This window comes from Sesamum indicum, linkage group LG8 (genome assembly GCF_000512975.1).
Source record: "Sesamum indicum cultivar Zhongzhi No. 13 linkage group LG8, S_indicum_v1.0, whole genome shotgun sequence".
Classification (NCBI taxonomy): Eukaryota; Viridiplantae; Streptophyta; class Magnoliopsida; order Lamiales; family Pedaliaceae; genus Sesamum; species Sesamum indicum.
In genome coordinates, this window is record NC_026152.1 from 897,317 (window position 1) to 922,987 (window position 25,671).

At 33.2% G+C, this 25,671-nt stretch overlaps 2 protein-coding genes across 9 annotated transcripts; both read left to right on the forward strand.

Annotated features, from left to right (window-relative positions):
- On the forward strand, window positions 6,257-6,526 carry LOC105167559 (protein EPIDERMAL PATTERNING FACTOR 1). The gene has a single exon (XM_011087333.2). The coding sequence runs from the start codon at window positions 6,316-6,318 to the stop codon at window positions 6,514-6,516; it is 201 nt and encodes a 66-aa protein (XP_011085635.1). The 5' UTR covers window positions 6,257-6,315; the 3' UTR covers window positions 6,517-6,526.
- LOC105167353 (ELMO domain-containing protein A) lies at window positions 18,237-24,646 on the forward strand. 8 transcript variants are annotated; one of them, XM_020695725.1, is made up of 10 exons: window positions 18,237-18,518; window positions 20,147-20,249; window positions 21,739-21,848; window positions 22,159-22,227; window positions 22,492-22,607; window positions 22,864-22,918; window positions 23,031-23,151; window positions 23,450-23,497; window positions 23,593-23,687; window positions 24,192-24,644. In XM_020695725.1, the coding sequence occupies exons 3-10, from the start codon at window positions 21,747-21,749 to the stop codon at window positions 24,291-24,293; spliced, it is 708 nt and encodes a 235-aa protein (XP_020551384.1). In that variant the 5' UTR covers window positions 18,237-18,518; window positions 20,147-20,249; window positions 21,739-21,746; the 3' UTR covers window positions 24,294-24,644. The 8 variants fall into 8 exon arrangements, with proteins under 8 accessions (XP_020551384.1, XP_011085337.1, XP_020551383.1 ...); XM_011087035.2 differs by having other exon boundaries at window positions 20,147-20,221; XM_020695724.1 differs by lacking the exon at window positions 18,237-18,518 and adding an exon at window positions 18,924-19,103 and having other exon boundaries at window positions 24,192-24,646.

The following is a 25,671-nucleotide window of genomic DNA, read 5'->3' on the forward strand; positions in this document are numbered from 1 at the left end:
TAATATATGTAAGTTTTGTAGCTAACTATTTCTAATTTTTGTAAACTAAAGTGCCAACTATTGCCTATACTCATAGTGTTATGCCCAAGGCCTACTTTCACGCACGTAGCACTTTATCCCGTATAGCACTTAGTTTCCGACTCTACATGGTGGTTGGCTCTGATATCATTTGTTATGCCCTATGCTCGTGCCCCTGTTGGATGCGAGGATTGCTTCCAAACTCACTCAAGTGCATCCTGAAATTCAGTTATTAATAACTCGTCAAAAACTATCCAATTGAGGCACTTGAGTTTTTCGCTCAATGCTTATATATTGTATATCTTATTAGTTCATAACCCATATATGATTGGGTACCACAGATAGTAATAGAAAATCTGTAGCCAATATTATTGCAAAAGAAGTGAAAATTTTGCAGCAATTAATTTTCAATGCCATGACTACGAAAATTATGTTGCAATTTTTTCACCAAAATTCCGTAGCAATGTTGTCTCTATAGAAAAGAAGTTCCGTTGCTATATTCATTATTATAGCGATAGAAAATTCATAGTTTTTTGTTTCATTCCAAATGAGACTTTGTAACAAGTTTTATTTTTAAAACTACGGTAATTCTTTAGTTCACTTGGCAAATAAGATATTCAACAGATTTTGTTTTTTAAAAAAATTTATTCCTTAGGCAAAACTTTCTAGCTAAGTCGTTGCACTGGCAGTGGAGATTACAACAAAAGTGTAAGCAATAAAAAATAAACTAATGTATGCTTATTTCATTTGTAGCTATTTTGTTGCCTTTCTACCTGATTTTCTTTGGATATTTTTTATACATAATTTCCTGTAAAATATTCTCTGTTAGTCCATCACCTTAGCTACAAAATTACAATATGTGTAGTCATTTGTTGCCAACAAACCTCATTCTTTTTGGGATAATTTTAATAGACAACTTGCTATGGAATATTCATTTTATCCATTTCATTAACTACAGAGTTAATTTCGTTGCAATGCTATTTATAGTGTATGCCTTGTTTTCTTACAGTGGACTTTTGTTTATAATTTTGTATCGATATTTGTAACGACAATTCATCACAAAAGGTTTTCCGTCATAAACATGCAAAAGGTGGGATAAATTTAAAACGTACTTTGTGGCAGCATGTATTGGAATGGCTATTTAGGGTCATCTTATGTAACAATAAAATTTGAACCGATTTTTTAATCATCTTTCGTGTCACATTTTGTGGCAGTTTTCACCTGCCATTGATTTCAAGTATAATTTAAATCTCAAAAACAACACAATGAAAGTCTCTACCGATCTAACAACCTCGAACGGTTCATCCAGTAACCACCATCCATTTACCTATCCAAAAGGCGATCAACACAAACTATGATGCCACCAAACAGACTTTTTAAGCCAAAAACTCTTCTTCTTTAACATATTTGCTTCGGTTTCCATGGCTTGGAGCTTGCGTCACAAATCGAGTATGGCATACATAGCTCTAGCACACATAGGGGGGGTCATCCTAAGTAAAAAATCGACAACCACCTCTCTGTAATCGAGCGAGAAATAAGTCAAGAATTCACTTTTTCATAAAGCTATATCTCCAAAACTTTACATTTTTTACTTTATAATTTTGGCAGGAATAAAACCATTTTCTAGGATTGTCATTGGCCCAAGAGATTCTCAATGGAGCCCCTATTGCCACAAAAGCAGTCTACTACAGTGGAGTTGTCCAACGATATTGAAGACATTTCAACTTTCTTTCTTCACCTTCAGCTTCATTTGCAGAGAGAGAGAGAGAGAGAGGCAGGAATAAAACCATCTTCTAGGATTGTCATTGGCCCAAGAGATTTTCAATGGAGCCCCTATTGCCACAAAAGCAGTCTACTATAGTGGAGTTGTCCAACGATATTGAAGACATTTCAACTTTCTTTCTTCACCTTCAGCTTCATTTGCAGAGAGAGAGAGAGAGAGAGGCAGGAATAAAACCATCTTCTAGGATTGTCATTGGCCCAGAGAGAGAGAGAGAGAGAGAGAGAGAGGAAGGGGGGTGTTTTCACTTATGTTGGGATGAAAAAGAGGGAAGAGGGCATCTTTTTGGCCCATACCACGTCATTAGCCACAAGAAATGCCAGGTGTTTAAGTTGGGACAACGTGGCCACCGGAACCCTAAGCCCCAATTTGTCCGGCGAGCTTTTGGGTAATTTTTGTCGAAAGGACCAAAATTACCACAAAATCAAATACTATAGAACTAAAACTATCAGTCTTGTAGTTACAGGATCAATTTTGCTACTCCCTATATTTACGGGACCAATTTTGTAATTTTGCGTACACGATTAAAATCAACTTGTTATCCACTTAATATTTTTTTTTAGTTTTCTATTATCTCTTTATATAATGATTATTTTAACTTTAGATACTAACAAAAAAATTAATTATATATACCAAATAAAAATTTAAATAAATTTCATTCAATATATTTTTTCTTTATTGAACAATACTTCCAAGTTATAATTATATTTGATTAGAATAAATTACAATAAGTCCTCTTGAGATTTGGTATAATTACGAATACCTATTCTTATTTGAAAAATTATAAATATCCCGTGATATTAAATAAAATTATATAATTCTTGGACGAAGGTTTTAAATTATCAATTTGTCCTTGTATCTTTTCTTTGATTTAGAAAACATAAAAAATTATAATGAATCAATGAGGTGGATGATTAAGTTTGAAACATTGTAAATAAATTATTTTCTTAATCCATAAAAATAATTGAGAAAATCTTAAAAAAAAAAGTAAATTCAAAAAAATTTATAAAGTAAGTAAAATTATAATTTATAGTTTACAAGAGCATTTTCGTTAGTTCACCATAAAAAATGAATGAAAATCGAGTGTAGACTAATGGGTTAGATTAATTGTTAGACAACCACTAAAATTACGACAGTACCGGTAATTTTTCAAATAATGAGAAGGTATCTGTAATTATGTCAAACTTCAGAGGAGCTGTTGTAATTTACCCATTTGACTATCATATTAAAAGTAAAATCCAAGATATATTGCAACCTCAAAAAAAATTATTTTTTGATTTAATTTCTAAAAAATTATAACATAAACTCTAAGCTCTTCAATCTAAATTTAATTTTTTTATTAATATCTCAAATAAACACAAGTAAATACCTTTAACAATGAATAAAAGTAGTTATGTCCTCTATCTTTAACATATTAATTTGGACAGCATTACTACTTTAAATTATTCCTTGAGTAGACAAATTACTTGACAATTATTTAAGCTACTTAATAATAAAAAAAATACAGTAAAAATTACCAAAAACAATAAATATATAATAATCTTGACAACCAAATATAAAAATAAAAAGTTATATGTCTAAGATAAAAGGATAAAATATATTGATTGATATTTATACAATTTTTTCTTAAGTATATTTATTATTATTTTTTTTTAAAATCTGCACGTAAATGATCATTGCTTAAAAAAATAGTAGAGAAATAAATTAAAAAATATAACATTTACCCCCTAAACTAACAAATGTAGCACTTACCCCCTATAATTAAAGTTTTGGATAATATTGTCCTTATATTATATATATAGTTCAAAAAAAATCTTTTCTCTAATAATTTTGATTTTATGTTTAATTAAAATTTTCTTAATTGGAAAAAATATCTTTTAATTATAATAAATATAAATAGTGAGTTAAATAGTTTGGATTTTATTAAATCTTACAGACTCAAAGTTAAGTAATGAAGAGAACAAAATATACTTAACTAATTATCATGAAAAGATTTTATTAATTTGATAATAAAATTAAGTTATTAATTATTTATTCTTTTAGATAAAAATGAGTAATTATATATCACTTTTTTTTAATATATTTTCTTTAAAAAATATAATAAAATATTTATATTTTTATTTTGTTAAAAAAATATTTAACTTTAATTTGATTAAGCATATATATATATATATATATATATATCTTTTAATTTCTTTCAAAAAGCTTAATGACTTGTTAGGTATAAATTGTTGGTTATATTATATATTAATTTATACTTCACTTTAAATTTTAATTCTTACCTTCTTAAAAAACTTTAATTAAAAAATTATTTAGTGATGATTTAATATGCAAATTAATAAGATATATTGAATATAATATAATTATTCAAAGCATGAAGGACATTTTGTCCAACCAAGGAGGTAAGTGTTACATTTATTAATTTAAAGGGGTAAATATTATATCATCAATAATTCAGGGGACAGAGTGTATTTTACCCCTAAATTTTATCCAATATATATAAGAAATGTTTAGGATGAATGAAAGTGCATGGAAAAAATATTTATGATAATTCTTTTTCTATATTACTATTTTATATTTTATTTCTTAATAATATTTTCCCTCTTTAAAACCAAAGTTCAAAATATAGGGTAAAATTCTTTGAACAGAATTTTTATTTTTTTTTGGGTTTAATGCAATTTACCGTTTATGATATTACAAATGAGCAAATTATCCTCTTAGTATAAAAAAAATAGTAATTTATTGCCTGTGGTTTTTAAAATAAAGCAATTTACCCCCATCTAAAAAGGTAAATTGTTTAATTTTTAAAAAATAGAGAAAAATAAATTATTGCATTTAAAAAATACAATAAATTACTATTTTTTATAAAAAAAATAATTTACTCATTTATAATATTACACAAAAAATTACATTTTTTCCTCTGTTCCCCCCGGACAAACTAATGAGTCCCCCTTCAAAAATTCACTATTTAACTTCCGGGAACGCCATTGGGCTTGTCAATTTCAGACACCATAACTAAGTTTATAAATAAATAATTATATATATTCCCAATCAGACATTTAAGTCCTACATCACAACATTAAAAACGCATTCACATCCGATGAAAGACATAAATTTACACCTCACATTTGCTTCAACTCTAGGAAATTAATACCAATTCATAGTAGTCCACTATATATGCATAAGTCGCATTAAATGAAAACACATACACACACCCTCATCAATTCAATTACACTCACGTAAAAGCAGCACTATACCCCCCCATCTCCCCCCACTTACCTGTGACTTGCTTCAATACTGTTCTCTCCGCTCCCATTCCTTTATATACGCACACACCGTGTGTCTAATTTCCTCATCAAATCCTCATCTCCAACCGAAGGGTTTCCACGTGTTCTAGTGAAGATAAATTGATAAGCAACGATCCAAAAGAAAAAAAGAAATCGCTGTGTATATGACGATGAAGGGCTTTGCTGGCAGAGCGAGATTTGTGATCGTCGTTCTGATTTTGCTTCCAGTGGTCATGCATGCAAGGAACATCGGCAAGCTACGTTCACGTATGTGTTTTTTTTTTTTTTTCCTGGGATTTTTAAAAAAAATTGTAATATGAATATTGTATAATTAAATTATACGTTATAAAATAATTATAGACATGCATGCATTAATAAGCTAAATCCATGCATATATAATTTCTTTTTCATTAATTTCATTAGTTTTTTTTTTTTAATAATTGTATGTAGATTATAGAAATGATTAAATTACATAAATTATGATTAAATGAGTATAGGAATATATATATATATATATATACATAGAGTTTAATGCAATTTACGTTCTTGTGATATTGCAAATGAGCAAATTACGTCATTTGAAAAAATAATAGTAATTTACCCCTCAGTGTTTTTTAAAAGTGAAGCAATATACGCTTTAGATAAACAGGTAGATAATTAATTCGTTTTAATAGATACAAGATGGTAAACTATGTATTTTAAAAATATAGAAGACAAATTGTTATTTTATTTTTTTTAGGGTCACAAAAATCACTTGTATTTTCTCCATATATATATACATTGTGGTTATATGTACTTGAGAGGCTTAGTTGTATATATATATATATATATTAATTAAGATCAGATATAGAAAACACATATATAATTTATGCAAATAATGATTATATACATGCAATTGTATTGATAACTTAAAAACATATCACAGCAGCAGAATTGATCGAAAAATAAAAAATCTCAAAATTAAAGGCGTCGCGTGCTAAACTTTTGCTAATTTTCGATGAATTTAACATTTTTCTACGATATTAGACTGAATGTGGCTAATTTTTTTTAATTATAGTTCTCAATTAAAAATTTAAAATCAAAGAGGAACTGTTTATATAATCATTTGTATGTTCATTGGCCTATACATAATTTTCAAGGTTAATTTTAACAAAAATTCCTAATAATCACCACCAACCACAGTACAGCAAACCGGATCCTCTGGTGAAACCCGAATTCCACCGGGTCAATATGAAGCCATTGACGCACAAAAGAGCTGATACACTGCAGGTTGCCGGGTCAAGCTTACCGGATTGTACTCACGCCTGTGGATCTTGTACTCCATGCCGACTAGTCATGGTTAGCTTTGTTTGCTCATCCATTGAAGAGGCAGAGACTTGCCCTATAGCTTATAAATGCATGTGTCACAACAAGTCATATCCAGTTCCATGATGATATATATACCACACGTTCATTATACTCTTTTATTGTTTAAATTAATTTAATTTCTCTATGATCACATATATAATTCCTCCTTTAATTTGATTTAATTTTATTTTAATTAGAATTCGTATTTTATATCGGTCTTTCATTCTTTCAATGTACGTAGGCATCGCTAGCGGATTGGGATTTTTTTTTTTTTTTTAATTTCAAATCGCATTGCATCTTCTATTTAATTTAACATATACACGTAAGCCATTCCTATAATATTTTTTCATAAATAAAGTAAATGACGTAATATTTATACACGTTAAGGCCCATGTCCGTGATGCCGATAAGTTGGTACCATAAATGCTTATTTTTTGGTTTAATGGTACTAAAATTCGAGTTTATAAAATTTGTGATATCAAAAATAAAACTGATATTTTTTTAGTGGTACTAAAATACCATTGTTTTTTCCCCTGACGTTGCCGATAATTATAGCCATATAGACATTTAATTTTCCTATATTATCATTGTTAAGTAGTAACATGCATTAACATCACAATTATCATTCAATTATTATTTTGAAAGTAGAGGAAAATATCACAATTTTCTAATGGAATTTGGCATTTATTAATACGTTAAATGTCAAAATCTCAACTTTTTGAATATTATTTGAGTAACATTGGCCGGATTCAGGCAACACTTGACGTCAAAACCAATGCCTTAGAAGATTTTTTTGAGGAAAAAGCTGTATATATATTATATATACTGAAGGGGGAAAAGTTATAAGAAGGTCCAATTGATGGAAAGCCGCCCAAAATTAGGGGTGGCAAATGGGTGGGATGGATTTGGATCGGGTTCAACTGAATTGGGTTAAAAATGAATTGGGTTCAATTGAGTCGGATTAAGAATGGAGCGAGTTTAAAATGAATTTAAATTGGGTGGATTGTAAATAGGTTGGATCGGATTAGTATAAATTATTTTATTAATTTGAATTTAAAATTTTACACAATGAAAAGAAGAATGACGATATTTAAATTATTGAAAAAGATAAATACTACTTGTATCACACGTTATTTCTAACTAATGACCGTGCGTATTAAGATTCATTGCTAAATTATAAAATAAAAAAATTTACTAAGTATCTATAAAATACTATATTTGAATGCTCTTCTTAAATGAACACCAAGCCATGAAACTAAATTTTTTATATTTCTTGAGAGGCAATTTTTATTTTCATCATCTTCAAAATTATAAGTTGCAATATGAAATAAAAAAAATCACATAAAAATGTAAAATAAATTATAACATAATTTGATATAATAAGAATAACGTTATAAGTTTTTGACTGAAAATTGAAAGTTCTGTCAGTGTGCGCGCATATGTGTGGAGAAAGAGAGGAGCAAGTGCGTGTGTGTGCATTGGTGAATGAGGAGTGGGTGAGAATAGTGTGTGTGTGTGAAAGAGAAGAGTGGGTGATAACAAAGTATTTGTGGGTTCTTGTCGATATTTTAATTTTATTTAATTTAAACCCATATCATCCCATTTTTTTAATCTAACTAACCTAGTCTAACCTAAAACTAGTTGGGTTGGGTTGAACCGATGGGTCTAAACCCATCTTGACACCCCAACCCAAAATAAAGTCCTATCTAGGTCCCCCAGCTCGACCAAACCCTATTGACTCATCGGTAAGTCGATGCTTTGCTGTTTCTAACCTGTCGTCGAGCCATAGCCACTACCTCATGCTCTTACAAGCTGCCAACTAAAACACCATCTTGTACCGATTGTACCACAAGCCCCAACAAGTGATAAAAATAATATCAAGATCTGGCTATTCTAACCTCTGAAGCACTCCTCTAAGCCTACCGAACTAGTGGCGATCACGCTACACGGCAAGCCTAACACTATTGAAACAGGTAATTAAAAAGCCAATTGGATTTATTATTTTCTATTCGTAAATTTTTATCAAAATAATATTAAATTGATAAATATCATCAAACTGGCATTGTGAATTGTTGTGCTTACCACTTATGTGAACAAAGTTTCAATATCACCACAAAATGCCAACAGATCGAAATATTACACCCGTGGAGTTGGGTTGTGCATAGTTTGGCAGTTATGAAACCAACTTCTTAGGGTCAATTTGAAAATATTCTAAGTCGAAAACCTCGAGACAGGTCATCAAGTGTCTTATAGAGACTTGCAATAAATATTGTAATCGTGTTTCGTAAGCAAGAGACATAGGTCGTCGATGCAATTTAGTTGGTTAGTTGGCAAGGTGGTATAAGATTAGTCCTCGAACTTGAAAAATCATGGCAGTCGTGTGCATACGAAGACTGTATCTTGAATATGGCGAGCGGTGGCTATGTCGTGAGGCATGGTCATCATAATTCATAAGCCTTATCCAATACATCTCATTATGTAACAAGGACGGTGAATTCTAAGATAGAATCTCTCCAATTAGTATTGACAGCACTGTTTCCTATATGCTCTGAAACCTATTTATGTCCTCAAAATTTTTGGCCACGGTGACTGAATGAATAGGAAGGTTTCTTGGTTCAATCAGTGGAATAAATGAGAACTCAAGTTATAAGTATAGATACCTAGTTTAGGATGGAAACTAACGCCAAATTTCATACCCTAAACTAAGGCTAGGAGACAATTAATAGAAAGACCATACTCGTACAAGAGTCGAAGCCTAAAATTTCATCCCGCTATTCACCTAGCTTCTAGTTGTCACGAGCAACACGATGTTTTTAGATTTGAATAAGTGAATAGGTATACTAGTGTGCACTGTATAGGTATATCATGTGTATAGCGTTAGCTTGTACTTGGTGGAATATTAATGTCATGCACAATGTTTGATGATAATAAACTCATCATATTTCATAAAAAGGGAGGGCGCTAAATTATTGCAATTTGAAGTTAAACTGAGGACATTTCATTATGAAAATTAAGAAAATACCAATAACCCAACATCCACATAATAATAGTAATAATGACTTTTTGAATTATATAATAACAATGAAAAAATTAAATTCATTAAACCAAAATCTAACTACATTTTATCTCTTATAATTATATAAGTTGCTAGTTAAATTCATAATTAATTGAAAAAGGCTTATATATTATTTTAAGAATGGACGATGCTAAGTATATTGGCAGTAAAATTTAATTATAATTTTAATAGTAAATAATTTGTTTTCTTTTATCCACACAATTTTTATATTTTTATTCTTAACATAAAAACTTTAACATACTAATTTTACTATCAAATTTCAAGGTGTTTTAATTCCTACAGTAATTTAAAAGTTTTGCATTTTTTATTCTTTCAATATATTAATTTTTTCTACAAGAAAATTATGACATCACTGGTTAAACTATGGTAGATGAACTAGTAATCCCTAATCCAATCAATTTGTCAATTCAATCAATGGTTCCGGATTTTAAAACATTGATGTAAATAGTCATCAGTAAGAAATGACGTATGATACAAGTTAGTCGTATTACATTATAAGTATTCGCTACTAATTTTTATATCCATATATCGTCTTTTATTTTTTTCATAGTGTTAAACTTTTAAAACCTTTAGAATTTAAAATTAATAAAGTGGTTTATACTAATCCGACCCGATCCGTTCAGAACCCAACCCCTTTTGGACCAGTTCATTTGAACTCATCTAGATCCAATCCATTTTAAACCTGATCCATTTGGACCCCACCGAATCTAACAATTTGTCACCCTTAGTTGTGCACATGACATACTAATTTAGGATTTTCGTCCAATTTATTATTTTTCAACCAGATTGTCCTCAAATTGCCCATTTTTTTCAATTATAGGTCCAAATTGATTCCTGAGTTGAATTTCACACATATTGTTCTGATTAGTAAATCTGATAATGATGAAAGAATTACACAATTTAGGCTGATTAGTTTATGTAACGTCATTTATAAAACTGCTTCTAAGGTTGCAGCTAATCGGCTTAAAGAGTGTCTAGATTCTGTTATATCTCCTAATCAGTCTGTTTTTACCACTGCACGACTGATCACTGACAATGTCTTACTCGCTTTTGAGGTCACACATTTTTAAAAGCATAAGCGAAGTGGAAAGAAAGCTTTATTTGCTCTTAAATTGGATATGCGATGAGTCATTTTCTGTAACTTGATTCTGTTATTCGGGAGGTGGAGGCTATAATAAAGGACTTGTGTGGAGTAGCCCAATTGATTGTAAGATTCATTGGTTTCATGGCAGTGGATGTGTTTGAGTAAATGCGATGGGGGACTTGGCCTTCAGGATTTGCGTAGTTTTAATCTCGCTTTACTAGCATGAAGGTTGGTCACTAATCCTATAAGTTTGTTGAGCAGAGTTCGCAAATCGAGATATTTTCCTTAATCGAATTTTTTTGGGGCTTAATTGGGCCATCATCCTTCATATTCCTGGTGCGGCATTCTTGGGGCTAAGGGATGTACTTGTTCGGGGTTCGTGTTGGCGGGTTGGTGATGGCAACTTAATTTAAGTCTGGCATGATAGGTGGCTCCTTCGTTCACATATATTTCAACCAATTTCTGTCATGTGGGGTTAGGTTGCTTGTTTGCTCGACAGGTTTGGGCTCTATTTGTCCTACCACAGTCAGTAATAAGTGTATGGTTAAGCTTAGTCAAGGCTTGGTTTCACCTTTGGCAGTCTCTTGATTTAATATAATTCCGGATAGCAGCAATAGTTGTTTGGTCGTTATGGAATCATTATAATATAACCTTGATTGAAGGTATTTGACGAAACCTAATGGAAGTTTGAACTATAGCCCAAAACTTTCATGCCTCGGTGGTGTCTACTTTTGATCATTTTCCTGTGGCTTCTTCGGTCAGGGGAGTCTCAAAATTGTTTCCTCCTCCTCAAGAATCTCCGAAAATTAATTTTGATGGCTCTTGGTCCTCTGGAGATGAACATGTGGGGGTGGGCATTATTGTTCAAAATTATCGTGGGGAATGTTTGGCCTTGAGATCAGTGCAAGTGCAAGAGGTGCAAGGGGCTGAGCATGTGGAGGTTGAAGCAGCTCAGATTGCTGAGCTATGTGGGGGTGGAGGATTTTGTTTGAACTTAATTAGGGATATTAACTCAGCCTGCTGGGAATTTACGCCTCTTGGCATTTTAATCTCCAATATTCATCGCTTGTTAAATCATGTAAAATCCTTGGGTATCTCTTTTGTCCGCCGTAGTGCAAATTGAGCTACTCACATTCTAGCGAGGCAGGCAAGTCCTATTCCATATAGTGGTGGACCCCCAAATTGTATTGTAGAAATCTTGATGGCTGATTTGGTATAATGAAATTTTGGTGTGTTTCCCTTAAAAAAGAGGGGGGGAATCAAAGCCAAAATTGATTTCAACAAGATCAAAATTTCCATCCCCTGTACTTACAAGACTAGAATTGCACTTTTTCCAAAACTATCAACAATAACTTTCTAAATCCCTAAACATTTTCCAAAATTCATGTAATTTAAAAAAATATCCAGAAATTCATCAGAATTTATATATTTGAAAAATTTCACCAAAATGCCCAATAATTAGAAATTACAACAATTTGAAAAATTAGAGAGTACATGCATAAAATCAATTTAGTCAAATTTATACATAAAACCAATTTACAAAAATTCACAATTTAGAACAATTTCTAAATTTAACCAATTCAATAATAAATTTGTGGAATGCCTTCCTTCATGCTGGCGAATTTTTGAATTAAAAAAAAAAATTACATGGCTTCTTTTTCCACGTCACTATGTGACATTGGAAAAAGAAGCAAAACACTTTCAGCAAACACAACACCTACACTTTTTATAAGAGAAAGCAGCAACCCCATTTCCCAAATGAAGAGCCCTAATCTCGATTTCACTCTTCTTGCTACTTCTCTCTCTAAAATTCCTTCAATGTCCGCTATTAGAAGTTCGAATGAGTGTCATTGTGGAAGACCCACAGTGATGCCATCAGTACAAGGTAAGAAAACCCACATTGGTTTAGAATTTCTCTAAAAAAATTCTTTTTTGCTGTGTTTAAAGGGTTATTTTTTTGGTTTTTAGCAGAGAGGAGAGTGTAGGTTTTTTGCATGGGAGGATCCCCCAATGTGCCAAAGGGCTAGGGCTATTATTCCAGGTTTGTTGAAGAGAATAAATGGCCTGGAAGCAGAGGTTGAAGTGCTGAGGAAGAGAAACAAGAAAAATAAAAATAATATTTGTTGGTTTAGCTTTGCTTTTGATGATTTTGTGTTGGTTGTTGAAATAGGTAGGTAAATTTTGTGTTGTTGTTGCTGTTGTAGTAGAAGAAAAATATTCCTTTGCAATTATCGAATGTACAAGCGCATTTGATTTTTGATTCGAAATGATATTTTGTAATGTACAAGTGTAAATTTTGTGTTGTTGTTGCTTTTTTTGGATTTTTTGGTTTTATGGAACCGGAAATGTAGAATCTGAAATAATTGAAAAATTGGAATTAAATATTTTCAACAATGGAATTGAACATCTGTAGTAAAAGAGCAAATTTTCATTCCATTGACTTGAGAATGACACAAGGTTCACAATGATGGGAATTGAGCAACTTTTCATTGTTTCTGCAAACATATGTGCAGAAATAAGAGTAAAAACAAAATGAGCTGTGAACTTTTTGCAATCAGCTTTACTTACATCAAAAAAGAGCAAAAACAACAAAATACACTTGTCAACCTAATGAACTAATCATCTAATGAACTAATCTGATTTAAATCTAAAAACTTTTGTCCTCCATCTCTGATTATTGCAACACGATTTTCTTGTGGTGCTCTTGATGTGTTGGAAAAAAAACTGGTAGTCCTTGGCTGCCAATCATAGGTGGAGGTGCTCGAATTTAGACTCTAGGTTGTAAGGTTAAGTGCTGGTTTGATTGTTGCAGTTGTTGATACATTGATGGACCTTTCTTCCATACTGGAGCTGCTGCAACTTGAGACTCTTGTTGTGTGATACATGGATCAACAGTTAGTTCATCCATGGGATCTTCTTCAGGGGGCAAAGGTGGAAGAATGGTAGCACCTTGTGTTTCCTATGAAAAAGCTTATCCATCTGTTTGCAGTCTTAAGTTCAAAAAAACTGTAGAAACTTAAACTTACAGTTGAGTTTGCCATCTCTTTGCCAACTTGAGTTTCTTGTGCTGCTTTCTTCTTTCTCTTGGCATCCTGTTACATTAACTCAAAAGGTATTAAAATAGACATTCAATTCATGTTATAAGTACATTTTCAGATATTGTTTCTTACTCTAACATTTGGGTCATCTGTATTAACTGCTGCTTCAGGAGCTTTCTTCTTTCTCTTGGAAGCCTATTAAAATAGAAAAGCATTCCAAAATGCAAAAAATCATTAAAATGGAAAAGCAATCCAAAATGCAGGAATAATTAAGATTATGCACTGTAATCATGCTTTCTTACTCTAGTATTAGTACTTGTGTTTTCTGTATTAGTACTTGGGCCTTATGTGTTGATTCTTGCTTTAGGCATCTGCAAAAGTGAAGGTTAAAATTGAATTAGAAGATAATTATTACATTTGCAAAATAGAAAACAAAAAGAAAAATGCAAGTTTTTTTAACCTCTTGTGTTGGAAATGGTACTCTTTCTAGATAGTTGGCTGTATTATGCCCCTTCCCCACATGTTCTGCAGTGATTGTAGTCTGATGCCTTCTGAGCTTTTGCACTTGTTTCTTCTTGCTTTTCTTTTTGTTCTTCATTTTAGGCTCATCACTTTCTCTTCTTCTTGCCTTTGGAGGCCTCCCTGCACCCCTTCCAAAGTTGGGTGGTAGACTTCTTCTTGCCTTTGGAGGCCTCCCTGCACCCCTTCCAAAGTTGGGTGGTAGAGGAGGAATTATGCAAGATTCGGACCACAAGGCCACATGACTCATTGGTTGTATGACAGGATTACACTCTCTATAAGTCTTAACTGTGTAACAATCAACCACATAATCTGAAGGCTCCTTTTTTTGATGATAAATGGCACAACAAGCATGCTTGCAGGGTATACCTGACAGTTGTCACTTCCTACAACTACAACTCCTCCACCCAAGATCCACACAATGTTGACTACCATCAAAACAAGATACTTGGTAATGGAGATCATCAGCTTTGATAGACATACAATCAGACACCTTATTTGCATGTTTCTGTAAGATTTGTTCAATTTTAGGACACAATCTGTTCTTCCACTTTGTTGCACTCCTATCTCTATTTTCTTGCAACCTTCTCATAAGATATTTTCTAATCCATTCAAGCATCTTAAGTATTGGTTTGTCTCTTGCATCCAAAATGCAAGCATTGAAAGTCTCACACACATTATTCAACAACATATCACATGTAGATGACTCACTGAAGTGAGACCTAGTCCACTGAACTACAGGTTTATCATTAAACCAGTCAAAAGCTTGCTGTGACAAAGTTTTCATTTCTTGCATCCTCATTTTCCACTCACCAACAGTACATGCCTTGGCAGCATTCCACAGTGCATTCTTGAATGCTCAACCCCTAAATCCAGCTTGTTTAAAGTTATTGTGCAAATGCCTCACACAAAACCTGTGATCACACCCCGGGAAAACTTCTTCAAATGCTTGCATTAAGCCTTTTTGTTTATCAGACATGAATGTATATTCATATTCCCTAATTATATTAAGATCATTCTTCAAAACAATTAGAAACCACTCCCATGTCTCTCTGCATTCTTTATTCACAATAGCATATGCAATAGGGTATAAACAATTGTTTGGATCAACACCTATTGCACTAAGAAGAATACCCCCATTAGACCCCTTCAACTGACATCCATCAACCCCAATTATAGGCCTACATCCAGCTTTAAAATCAATCTTCAATGCCCCAAAACACACATAAAATCTACTAAATCTTTCCTCCTCATGTATTTGTTCAGTTCCCACAATCACATTAAACATAGGATTAGTCTTTCTTATCTCCTCTGAATAGTCCCAAAGTTTGCTATACTGCCTTCAAGTTCTCTTAATGCTGCTTTTTTGGCTCTATAAGCCCGATGCCTGGACACATTCACCCTCAACTCATTTATTATGTCCACTCTAAATCCCTTCACACATCTCTTCGGATCAGACTTAAACTTCTGCAAGTACTTATATTTTGTCCAATTTGTCTTCACATTTTTTACTTCAAAAATTTGAGGACATGAATGATGGTCCCTCAAGAGGTTTATCTGGAAAGTTTATTCACCCATTGCCTTAATTGCATGCATTGTCCATTCACAGTCAGGATTTCCACAGTTTGCATATACCCTCACTTTGTCATTTTTGATGAATTTTAGTGTGCTCTTGGTGTTAGTTGCATAAGACTGCAGTGCCTTCTTGAATTCAGCTTTATTGCTGAACATCATCCCCAATTCAAAAGTTGGGTCATAGGTTTCTTCAGGGTTAAATACATGGTAAGAAGGTCCAGTTCCCTCCCCATCTGAGTCCCTATGTTCATCTAGGTCCCCATCATTGTTAACAATATCTGTTTCTTCATTTTCAGATTCAGAAGATTCACTGCATTCCCCCCCAACTGGTGCCTGTAGCCTAAAAACTTCATTCACTTCTTCCATCTCAAAATCACTATCAATTAAGTCCTTATCCCCCTCACCCTTACCAACATTAGCCCCCTCACCAACACCAACCCCCTCACCACCCTCACCATCACCAACCTCAGCACCCTCAAGCCCCTCACCCCCTTCAGCACACTAAACCCCCTCACCCAAAAACTGATAACCCTCACCCAATTCAGCACCATCACCACCCTCACCATCACCAACTTCAGCACCCTCAGTCCCCTCACCCACATCCATATATATTGACATCTCTCTAGCTTTTTTAAACCTCTTATATTGCCTTTGGAAAAATTGTTATCAATCAACAATTTAAATCCTTTGTTAAGAAGTATATAGAACCTTCTACAACTTATTATCCCAACACTATCACATATAATATTCAATATCTCCATACAACACTCTTTAGGCAAAACATAGTCAAATTTACTGACACTACCCCCTATGTACTTTCCTTCGGGAACATGTGTGGCTACACCATCATAGTGCACAGAAAGTGTAATAGAATCACTTTGAGGGTCTGTACAATATTTAAAAAAAAAAAAAAAACATAGTCATTCAACAGTAACAGTAACAGTACGTACAGAGCATTATTTTAAACATATAAATCATAAACAATATGGGACCACAAGCAATAAACAATATCTGGAAAGAGATAACACATGCCAATCATACACTAAACAAAAAATATTCTGGGACCACACGCAATAAACAATACAAGCAATAAACAACAAAAAGGCGGAGGGAAAACAACAAATAACTCATAAAACAACAAAAAAAAAACCAACTTTAAAACATGGAAAACTTACGGTACATAGGCGGAGGCAAGCCCAAGTGACGCTCAGGTCGTTTCATTACCATTGTGGACCAGATTTTCGTCTGATTTTTGGGGATTGCGTGAAGGCAATTTGGGGGAGGCGGGATTTGCTGAGTTCTTCGATTTGGGGAAGACGGGTTTTAGGGATTTGGGGATTTCTCTCTGTTGAATCGTGTATGCTGAGTGTTTAGTGTGTTTGCTGAGTGTTTTGCTTCTTTTGTGTGACATGGAAAAAGAAGCCATGTAATTTTTTTTTTAATTCGAAAATTTGCCAAGTCATAAAAATGTAAACCAGTGAGGTTTTAACCCTAATTTAAATGGTCCACATAGGCAATTTTCTGCGGGCTGGGTATTTTTCCAGTCAAAATAATCCTAAAATTGAGCAATTCAATTACATAGAGGACCAAATCCAAACCCTAGAAAGATAAATAACTAAAATGGAATTGGGCTATAGTTAGAGGACGAAAATTGCATTTAATCCAAAATAAAATTTACTTCTCTGTGATATGAGAAATAAGCAAAAAAAATTCCTATGAAAAATAAAATAGCAAATTAGTACCCTGTCTAAACCATTAATAGGGGGTAATTTACTTCATTTTTTTAAACACGGGGGGAGGAATTTGCTAATTCTTTTTTCATATGAGGTATTTGCTCATTTCACATATTATAGGTGGTAAATTGTATTAACCCTATTCAAAAGAGTCTCCACAAGCTTGGCGTCTTCTCAAATTATTACTATTACTATTATTATTATTATTATTACTACTACTACTATTATTATTTTGTAATTTTACCATAACCTCTCATATGATCATATGTTAATATATTCATATTTTATAAGATTAGCCGTACAAAAACGCAAAGAGATAAATCTTATAAACATCATAAAAAAATAAATATTATCATTGTTATAAAAGAATTAATGGCAAAAGAAAATATAAAATTCATACCAATTACGAAAGGAATTATTTAATTAATAAACATTATATTTCAATAGTAAAAGTTGAGGTATCAAAACTTTTCACTCAATGAATGGCATTGAGTTAACGTCTTACATATATAAAGTTATTTTTCTATTTCTATAATAGTTTATTATAATATTTAATTTTTTCATTATTTTAATATAATTGATGGTTTTTATTTCGAGAGAAAAAAAAAAAAAGAAAAGAAAGAAAGGTCGAAGGTCGTCTTCTTTTCCTTTCTTTTACTTGAACCATTGAATGAAGTTAAGATTTAATAAAAAAGAAATAAATAATTATTTTTGTAAAACATCTTAAGAATTTATAAATATTTGATGATTTTTCAAAAGCCGAAGGTCTTCTTCTTTTCCTTTCTTTTACTTTTTTTCCTTTTCAAATAAAAATTTCATTCGTAGTTGCAAACATCAGCTACGAATTGGGCGGTGTTCTTGCAACATGGCTGGTTTTGGAGAGCTTTGTCCTCCATAGCCATCGTATCGGCCTCGCTTCTTTCTTCTTCCCTGATCACCCTTTTTCTTTTCTTCTTCCAATTCAGGACCCGTCGTTCCCCCTAACGAGGCTTCGTTTCCCAATTTCACCAAACCATAGCATGATCAAGAATTTCATTTATGGGTTCATGAGATAACTCCAGGTACTTCATTTTCTTCATCTTTGTGTACATAGCTTTTCTCTCTCTGTGTATGTGTGTGTGATTATAGTTTGGTTATATTCTTTTTATCTTGATTGGTTCATGCAAATATGGTAAAACATAATGTGCATGTCTTTCTCTATCCTTTTTGGAGAAATGCATCTGAATAGAAGAAATCCGTCGTTTCTTTTTCAATGATAAAGTGAACCACCAAAAAAGTGCCCTTTAATTGCGCTATTAATCTTCCCTTTTGCATGTGACAGACCAAAAAAAATAAAAAATGATCTTTTTCTTTACTTTTGGGTTTGAAGAACTCTTCACACCCAAAGGGGTAGGAAATTTTAAATGGTTGTTATTTAAGAGAGCATAAACAGAGAAAGAGAGTTTTTTTTTGGGAATGATTAGAGGTTGAATTACAGGAGCTAAGCATGGGTTGGTGTAATTATTGGGTTGGCTTTGCATTGTCAGCTTGCTTTTCCTTTTCTTTTTGTTTCCATAGGGTGGGGGAATCTGATCTCCCACGTATTTGTCTCTCTGATGAAATTAAGGCGCAGGAAATGTATCCCTTCTTGTGCCTCTCACCAGAGAGTAAGCTGCTGATTCCCTCTCTTTTTCAGAATCTTTCTGCGCCCATCTTTTACTCTTCAAAGATATTGTGTTGATTCAGTTAGATATCAAGGCGAAAAAGCTTTATGCCGATCAGTGCTAGTAGCTTGTCATCTTGAACTACATGAAGCCTTTTTTCTATTGGAATTCGCCTTTCCAATTAGTGTCTTTGTCTTCTGATAAGTGGGCTTTCTACAGATAGTTAATGAGTACGTAGTCGATGATCTTATGGTGTTTTAGAATGTTAGAATTGTGTGGGACACTGTCCGAAGAGTGTCCACCTTTTCTTGGAGAAGCAAGTTGCATTTTGATGCACATGTACAATTACTTTGTGAGCCTATTGGTCTACTTCCTTTGTTCATCAATATGAATCCTGTATTGCCGTAAAGTTTTGGAGTTCTTTGCAGAAGTTATTTATTGTATTTCAGAAGAAAGAACTTATCATAGGAAGTTTCAGTTGTTTTGCTTGCTTTGAACTCATCGAAATTTTCGTTTGCTTGAGTTTATATCTATTGCAGATTAGTTCTCTATCATCTTGTGAACTTTACCAGTTTCTGAATTATCCGCTGATTGGTGAGTTTAACATTCATAACTGAAAATTAGAGACGATCAATTATGTAGAATAATGTGATTCTAAGATGAGATTTCACTAACTTCATCAGTTTTGAGAGATTTTTTTTAGACCGATAAACTACTTCTGGTTTTATCATGCTAATAAAATTGTGGTTTCTTTTTCACTTTCTCCAATATTCTTCTCCTCTCCTCTTTATCACTGATCAAAACCTTGGTACTTCTCATATGAAGTTTGGAAAAACATTGCATTTTATTACTCTGTTGGATCTCTCATACTTAAATGAGGTGATCTGATTTAACCTTGCTTCCTGACAACGCTGGAAGATGTTTTCTGTTTTTGGTTCATATTAAAAGAATGGATAGCTCCTGTTGTTTGGCTTCTCATGCCAAATACGATGCGGCAGATTAGTTAGGACTTGAATTTTGTGTTTAAAGGGTGTTTTCACGTTCAGGTTGATGAAGATGACCTATACTGGGATGGAAAGAAGCGAGAGGAAGAATCGGCATCGTCGCATAATTCTGCTCACGTAATCTCACAGTTAGCTCAATGCTTTAGTGAGTAGAAATTATTTACTCTAGTTTGTGAATGTTGCTTTTCTCAGCCCTTCTCCCTCTATCTTGCTAAAAACAGAAACCCTCGTGTGTGCTTGTATTCGTGTTTATTCTTCTCAGTGTACATTATAACAAACTTTTCTCTGCTGAACAGAAACCGCCTCTGTGCTTATATTCATGTTTATTCATGCTTTCCTCTGCTAAACTTGGTGGAGTCTACTTACTCTTCCTCCCTCCCAATTATTCTTCACCATGCTTCTATGTTTTTTCATCATGAGATGTTGATAATGTAGTTGGTTGACCTAAGGAAACAAGTAAAGAGAATAGTTCAGCTTGCCCCACTAGGCAAAGATGATGGTTTCTATGCAGCCTTTCCCGTATTATAAGTGAAAATTAAATTCTGAAAAACAAAACAAATGGATTACAACAAATCGGGTCGTAGGGTCTATTCTTAGAGTAGTTAACCATCAAACTTTAGATGGTTCCCAGCATTTTTTGGTTCACTGAACCTCATATGGTGGAGATACAAATGTGACAATACTTAAACCAGCAGATTTACCTGATTGCGCTATGATGTAGCATGTAAGCAAGAAATACTTTTCAAATCTGCATCCCAACTTATAAAGGCACTCTTTTTGAAGGTAATGGTAAAATAGTTTGAACTTATCCCTAGAAAGACCAAGCCAAGCTGTTAAAACTGCAGGATGAACGAATAGAAACAAAAACTAGCATGAAGAAATACCACCAATGATGCAGGATAGTCTTTAAGTCATAAGAAATTATATGCCTGAGATATCTGAGTCTTCTACTAGATTAAATATTTTGACTGCAAATTATCAGTTGATATGGATGTAATAATCATTGAGTTTTATTTTTGTTACATTTTTATTTATGTCACTTTATCATCCAAGCAGTGATTACAGATAGGATAAAGCACTTTGCATATGAGCTCTTCACAAGAGACACTAGCACATTCTACACAGACATTAAAAAGCCTGTTGAATGTCTTTAGGATGACAATCTTTCAAATAAACTTATCATTCTCAATATTGTTGTACAAACAGTGTAATGGGTATATGATTCTTCTACTGTCTGCATTAGCCACATGTTGGAATCTATGCATCAATGTCTGTAACATTCAGTCCATGATAGAGTACTTCAAGGTATTTTAGCTTGTGAGTGAGATCTAGTTGTCAGATGAGTAGTATTTTCCCCAGTTCTGCATCATCTCTGGTGCAAGCTAAATAGAAAATAAAAGGGATATTGTGGATTTCGTTGACTTTGTGTAGTTTCAGACATTTAATTGACCAAATAATTTTGCTTCCGATAAAAACTTTTCGTGGGCCTCTCCCTATTTTCATCCTTCTTGTGTAATGCTTGCTAGTGCATGGAGGGGCAGCTCTGGGGGATGAGCAAGTTAATTCATTCCATTCTATCTTATCCAATCAGTAAGTCCATTTATTAGTTCTTGATTTGCTTCTGTTGTTTGTAGCTAATGCTATGGTTGGACCACGAGCATGGATAGGAGGATTTTTTAGTCGCTCCAGCAATAGAAAATTCGGAAGTGATAAATATCTTAATTACGCTTTGACTCCTATTCAGGTGATTAGGATGTCTGCCCCTTAATTAGATATCTTGCACAAAATGCTTTGTCTTATACTATGGAAACACTGATGCTTCTTATGTCTGTATCCAGGCAACTGAAATTACATGTTCATTTTAGTCAAAGGAATAGTGATTTTTATTCGTATCTTTATGAAAGCTTCTTTTGGGCTCTTCGAGGAGAATTTCTTGGGTTATTTGTTATGCATGAAGATGAAGATTGTATAATCTGAATAGTATAGGCTTTTACTTCATTATCTGATATTGGTTGTGCTTCTTCATGTAACTCACATATTCTGAGTTCTTCCAGGAAGAAAGACTGCAAAGACTTCAAGAACGGTTAGGAGTACCATTTGATGAGACTCGCACTGATCATCAAGTACAATTTCCACACGTGTTCCTTTCTTCTTCCCTGTAGTCAATTCGGACACACACACACACAGAAAAGAGAAATAGAAAAGAAAAAGCGGGAACCTAAAGTTCCAAAAAAGAAATACAAGTGAATATGGAAACTTCGTATGTTCTGTATGTAAAACGCTCTTTCTCCAAGTACATTTGGCATGGGCGTGAAGCAATAATAAGTTAAGCACATAACACCAGTAACATGCCATTGATAAGAACATCATACTGACCTCTATTGCAGGAAGCACTCCGAGACCTGTGGAATGCTGCCTTTCCGAATGTTAAGCTTAAAGGTTTGATCTCAGAGCAGTGGAAAGATATGGGCTGGCAAGGAGCAAATCCATCAACGGACTTCAGGTGCTCTTTCATATCTTGTTTTCGACCCCTGCGAGAAGACTAGTAGCCTTTCTAGTGATAATATGCTGGAAATTTTGGAGAGTAAAAGAATAATGTGGTCTCAATGTACTGAGATGAGTTAAGCTGACACTTTATCTGCATAGCTTGCTCTTGATATCTTGTTTTGTATCAGTAGACACTTAAAAACATCTTGTGCAGTGAACTTTATCCTAAAAGTTGAAATTGTTATCTTATTATTCTTCCTTATTGGGCTTAGGGGCTGCGGCTTTGTTTCACTTGAGAACTTGCTATATTTCGCCAGAACTTATCCGGTATGGTAGATCGTCTGCTGCTTCCAAGAATAATTCTTGGATGATAATCTTTTTGCAGTTGTCTATAATGTTGAATTACGAGATGGTTTTCACTAATAGGAGTCATTTGAAGGTTACTTTTAATAGGTTACTTCTAAAGCAAGTTGGATCACGTGCTGAATGGGAGTACCCCTTTGCCGTTGCTGGCATTAACGTGTCTTTTATGCTTATACAGATGCTGGACTTACATTCAGGTGCGTCAAAGCACTCCCTTCATATCTGATTTACATGCACCAGAAAATGAAGTTTCTAGCAGCCACTCAAAGATGTTTCTCTCATATTCTAGTTTTTGGTCCACATTTGGGAAGATTATGCAATATTATTTCTTTTATTAACTGTGGTCGAATTCTAATTAATTATTTTGAAATTGACTTTAAGTTGTTTATGTATCTTTACTGAATTCTTGATCACTTCCAGTGAAGATCTCCCCTACCATGAATAGTCTAAAGCTTGTGAAATCCCACGATCTTACTGTCTTCCTTTTCGTTACAGAGAAGCCAAGATGTCTTCCCGGATATAATTTTGTTAAATTATTAGAAGGTAAAAGTGTTATACTAATATCTGCTCTTCTTTGCTCGACTTCTCCGTCCTCTATATATAACTGAAAGAGAAATTTTGCTGTTCCTCAACTGAAGAAAACGAGGAGGCGTTTGATGTCCTATATTGTATGGCATTTGCATTGATGGATGCTCAGTGGCTTGCCATGCATGCTTCATATATGGAGTTCAACGTAAGCCCTCTCTCTCGCTGTCTCTCTCTGTCTCCCTCACTATAGACAGCATGAATTATGCTCTACATTACAAATGAATATAGGTATGGCTTAAAAATTATGGTAAATCGATTATATTAACCAACCAACAAAAGCATTTCCCATGATTTGAACTATGACTAATATTTTGATATTGCTTGTCGAAACAACCGTTGTGCAACTATGATTAATTGCTACGCACCATCATTTTTGCACTTTTAACCATTGTAATTAGCATAACGAAATGGCATACTTCTTGAGACGTCTCTCTTGTTACATATATATTTGTTACTTGCATGAAGTTGCAAGTAAAGGTCTAGACCTGGCATCTACGTGCACTAGGACTAACATAAGTTAGCTGTCACAAATGTTAACGTCTCACAGTTTTCATCAGTCTATCCACCCCCAAAATCTCGTTTGAGCTCTCATTTTAGCAAAGCAACCACGACAAAATAATCAGTTGATCTTTCCACGTGATATTTTCAGGAGGTTCTACAAGCAACAAGGACACAACTGGAGAGAGAGTTGTCTTTAGAAGATATTCACATGGTTCATGACCTGCCGGCTCATAACTTGTTGTATCACTAGTTTTGCTTTCCTCCTCCATTCACTTGCTCCATCTTGAAATGAGTATCGGGTTTTGGAGGAAAACTGTTGACCTGAGGAGCCAAATTAGGCAGCTCCTTTCGAGCAAGACTAAGCGTCGATGATCACCAGACCATCTCTCTCTCAGAAACCGGCAGCCTGGAATAGCATTAAAGATTTCTTGCTTGATGTGTTGGGCAATGCATTATCAGTTTCGCTGTTTTGGGGCAACAGATTCACAGTACATAGCATTTTGATTCTTGTACACTAGCCACTATGTTGGTCTATGCAGCATTAATCCATCCATATTTCTTGGTTTCTGATCATGATTTGAAGTGCCAACATTTTGTAGTTTCATTTTAGGGGATTTATTAGATAAATAACGAAAAATTAAACCTTAATTTGGGGAGAGGAGTTGATTGCCCTTATAACAAAATCAAGGATTCTTAAAGAGATTGGTAGGAACGAAACGACCACTTAAAAGGGTGATTCATATTTGGATAAATTTATTTAAAAGATTTTATAAGCTCGTAAATTTTATAATATATTTTTATAATTTATAGAATGCCAACTTTTTTTTTAAAAAAAATAATTTTGATAAAATTATATATTAGTAACGACAATATAATTAATTTGAAAGGACCTCCATCCCTAGAGGAGCTGTACGAGGTGGAAGCTCTTTGTTAAAATTTAAAAAAGAAAAAAATTCAGATATTTTTATTTTTAAAATAAAAAACTTATAAATTTTTGACATTTTATCTTTTAGATTCTATAAGTTTCTTTATTGAAAATTTAATCAAACACTCTCTAATATCTTATCGACTTTAGACATCTTGTAAAATGTATTCAAGAATTAAAAATGAGGGTTATTGAGTGAGCTTATAAGATCGCCGAAACACTCCATTAGGATCGAGCTCGATATTGACTACAATATTTACTACTAGGATTGAGATAAACATGGTATATTTTAAATTGGGATAGTTACACTCTCCTCTTTTGAGGTTTACGATAATTACACGTAGACCCTCTATAGTATGAAAAATTTTATCTAGTACCCCTGAGGTCTCTTCCATTTAACAAATAAGTCTCTATTAGTTAAAATTCACTGAATTTGCTGATGTCATAAAAAAAATTATTTAATCCCAACTGACTTATTACTGACCATATAAATATTTTTATGACCAAATTACCCTCATACATCTTCACGCGTTAATAAATGTGAGAGCATATCTTTACCGTTATAGGGGTAGTTTAGTCCATAAAAATTATTGGACCTGCAATAAGTCAGTAATAAATCAATTGACTAAATATCAATTTTTATTTAGATTTTTGTGTTAATATCAGCAAATCCAGTGAAATTTTACTAAATTTGGGACTTATT

Coding starts and splice junctions, on each gene's coding strand:
- LOC105167559 (XM_011087333.2), top strand. CDS start 6,316: ATGAAGCCATTGACGCACAAAAGAGCTGATACACTGCAGGTTGCCGGG.
- LOC105167353 (XM_020695724.1), top strand. CDS start 19,053: ATGAAATTAAGGCGCAGGAAATGTATCCCTTCTTGTGCCTCTCACCAG. Junction 22,228..22,491: donor AGACTCGCACTGATCATCAA/GTACAATTTCCA, acceptor CCTCTATTGCAG/GAAGCACTCCGAGACCTGTG. Junction 23,152..23,449: donor GATGCTGGACTTACATTCAG/GTGCGTCAAAGC, acceptor TTTTCGTTACAG/AGAAGCCAAGATGTCTTCCC.